The sequence below is a fragment of the Aptenodytes forsteri genome, unplaced genomic scaffold (genome assembly GCF_000699145.1).
Source record: "Aptenodytes forsteri isolate BGI_AS27 unplaced genomic scaffold, ASM69914v1 Scaffold80, whole genome shotgun sequence".
Lineage (NCBI taxonomy): Eukaryota > Metazoa > Chordata > Aves > Sphenisciformes > Spheniscidae > Aptenodytes > Aptenodytes forsteri.
In genome coordinates, this window is record NW_008795026.1 from 483,100 (window position 1) to 485,471 (window position 2,372).

Sequence of the window (2,372 nt, forward strand, 5' to 3'; positions counted from 1 at the left end):
TGTCCCCGTGCTGTCCCCAAGAGTGGCAATGCTCTGGCACCTTTGTTCTGGGCCCAAGAACAGGGAGGGAATGGCTGGTGACAAAGTACACCCTGGAGGACTGCAGTATATCACCGTAATGGACGAACGTGCTGATACAAGTGCTCATTTTACCACACCTGATTAGGGGTTTAGTGCTCACATAGTTTAAACATTAATATTTACCTATTTAAGCAATGTGCCCTAGTGCAGCCTGGCCATAGCGATAGTCACCATGACTGAGTTTGGAGATTTTATAAGTGCTCTGGGGGAGTTTGGGCTATATCAGAAATTGCTGGTACTGTTCCTCTCCCTCCCACTACTTCTTAGTCCTTTCCAAATGATTGGCCAAGTGTTCATGGTTGTGGATGTGCCTCATCACTGCGACACCAGCTGGATCCGTGCCGTCGGCCCCAACCTGACGGAGGAAGAGCAGCTGAACCTCACCCTGCCCCGGGACATGGACGGGGCGTACGAGCAGTGCTCCATGTACTCGCCGGTGGACTGGGACCTCGGCTCCATCGTGGCGTACGGCCTGAACACAACAGAGAAATGCAGCAGTGGTTGGGTGTACCCCTCAACACAACCACCATCCCTGCTGACCGAGGTCTGTAATCGCCTTTTAACATGCTGGGGACATGGAAGGGAAGGGATGGGCGTACCCTGTCCTGTAGTTTGGTAACTAGCTGTGGTGCAGTCAGGCTGAGATTTACACCAGGTACTGGGGGACCTTGGCTCCATCACACAGATCGCAGCCGTAATCCCTGGGAAGTTGTTGCAGGAAGACCATGATGTAGACGCCCGGGGGGGCACAGGCAGAGACGGTGGAGGTGTGAGTCCAGCACATGCCCTGCCCACCATCCCTCCCCTTTCCAGTATCCAGGCCCTTGAACCCATGATGTGTCTTGCCTGGAGGGATCTTTTGGGACTCCCTGCCACAGTTTCCCTTATTCTTCAGCCTGGTTCTCCTCACATTACCTTCTTTGTGAAAGACATTTACCTTCCAAGGGCTTGTCATTGATATTTCTGGGGCCTCCAGAGACCTTCAGGGCTGCAACAAGACATCCCATGGGCCATGCAGCTGAGCAAAGGCACTGTCTGTCAGCATCCCCAACTTCTCCCTCTCTGGACCTCTGTTCCTCTCTCACCTTCCCTCATTCCTCCTTTCTTCCCTGCTCCCTCCCTCCTTTCTTCACTCCCAGCTCCAGCACTTTCTTGCAAGTACCTTCCTCTGAGCTGAAACCAGAGGAGAGAGTCCAGCCTCTGGCATTTGCAAAGGCTCCTTGGGGTCCCTGGAGCACTGTGTCCATTTCACAGCCAGCTTCTCTAGAGGCTCCTCAGCAGCTGCTGCATCCCTTCCCACTCCTACGCCAGTCCTCCTTTACCAAAGAAAACACTGCTCTCCTGCCCTCCTCCTCCTTCCACCCTCTCCTGCCTTTGTAGCCAGAGAAGCAAGCTGCTAGGGCTCTTATCCCAAGGTCCCACTTTAAGGAAAACTTGCCAACCAGGAGGCTCCCTTGGGGATGCTTGGGCTAGAGGGGAGTCCTGCAGGTCCCAGCACTCAGGAGATGTGCACCATGATGAAGAGGCAGGCTGAGCACCTCGTATGCCTGTCCCACCTCTGACTTGTGTTCTATGTGCACACCATGGAGACTTGCATCCTTGGGGGTGGGTTCTCTGCTCCCAGGGGCTGGACCGAGAGCTCGGGCACCCAACTGCTGGGTCCACCATGGACCAGAAAGGCTGCCCACCTTCAGAAAGCAGCTGGGGTCTGTTGAGAGCAAAAGCATCTGTGTTTCCTTCCTCCAGTTTGACCTGGTGTGTGACAGGAAGGACCTGAACGACATCTCCCAGTCCATCTACATGCTGGGGCTTCTCCTAGGAGCCATGATCTTTGGGCCACTAAGTGACAGGTGAGGAAACACAGCCACCTTCCCAGAGTTATCAACCGGCACCCAGAGACAGCCCAGCTGAGAGTTCAGGATGTCCATGCACTGAGCATGAAATACTCCCTCCGCAGGACTCGATCACCTGGCCTGAGCAAGGGCATTTGGGGCCACCTGACATGTCTGTAGATGTCTGAGGGTTGAAAAGAGAAGGAGGCAGATACAGCCTTATGGGGGGTTGTCACGGATGGAGTGAGACTGCATTTCACTCGTAAGAGAGAAGCAACAATACTTTATTGATTGATAGAAAACAGTGAGTTAAAGTGTGAATTAACAAAGTTCAATGGTAAATGTGACAGTGAACAAGATTCCATGGCAAAGTACACTTGATTATCTACTGCATGGAGGACAGGGTCAGACAAAACTGTCAGGGAGACCCTCCCGTTGAGTCATGAGGTTCAGAAAGGA

The 2,372-nt window shown here is 53.3% G+C and overlaps 1 protein-coding gene across 1 annotated transcript in view; it reads left to right on the forward strand.

Annotated features, from left to right (window-relative positions):
* Positions 1–253: 253 nt before the first annotated feature.
* LOC103896183 (solute carrier family 22 member 13) overlaps positions 254–2,372 on the forward strand; it is a 6,487-nt gene continuing 4,368 nt past the window's right edge. Inside the window, exons 1-2 of the mRNA XM_019471185.1 lie at positions 254–625; positions 1,828–1,931. Coding sequence (XP_019326730.1) covers positions 254–625; positions 1,828–1,931 — 476 coding nt within the window. The remainder of the gene's footprint in view (positions 626–1,827; positions 1,932–2,372) is intronic.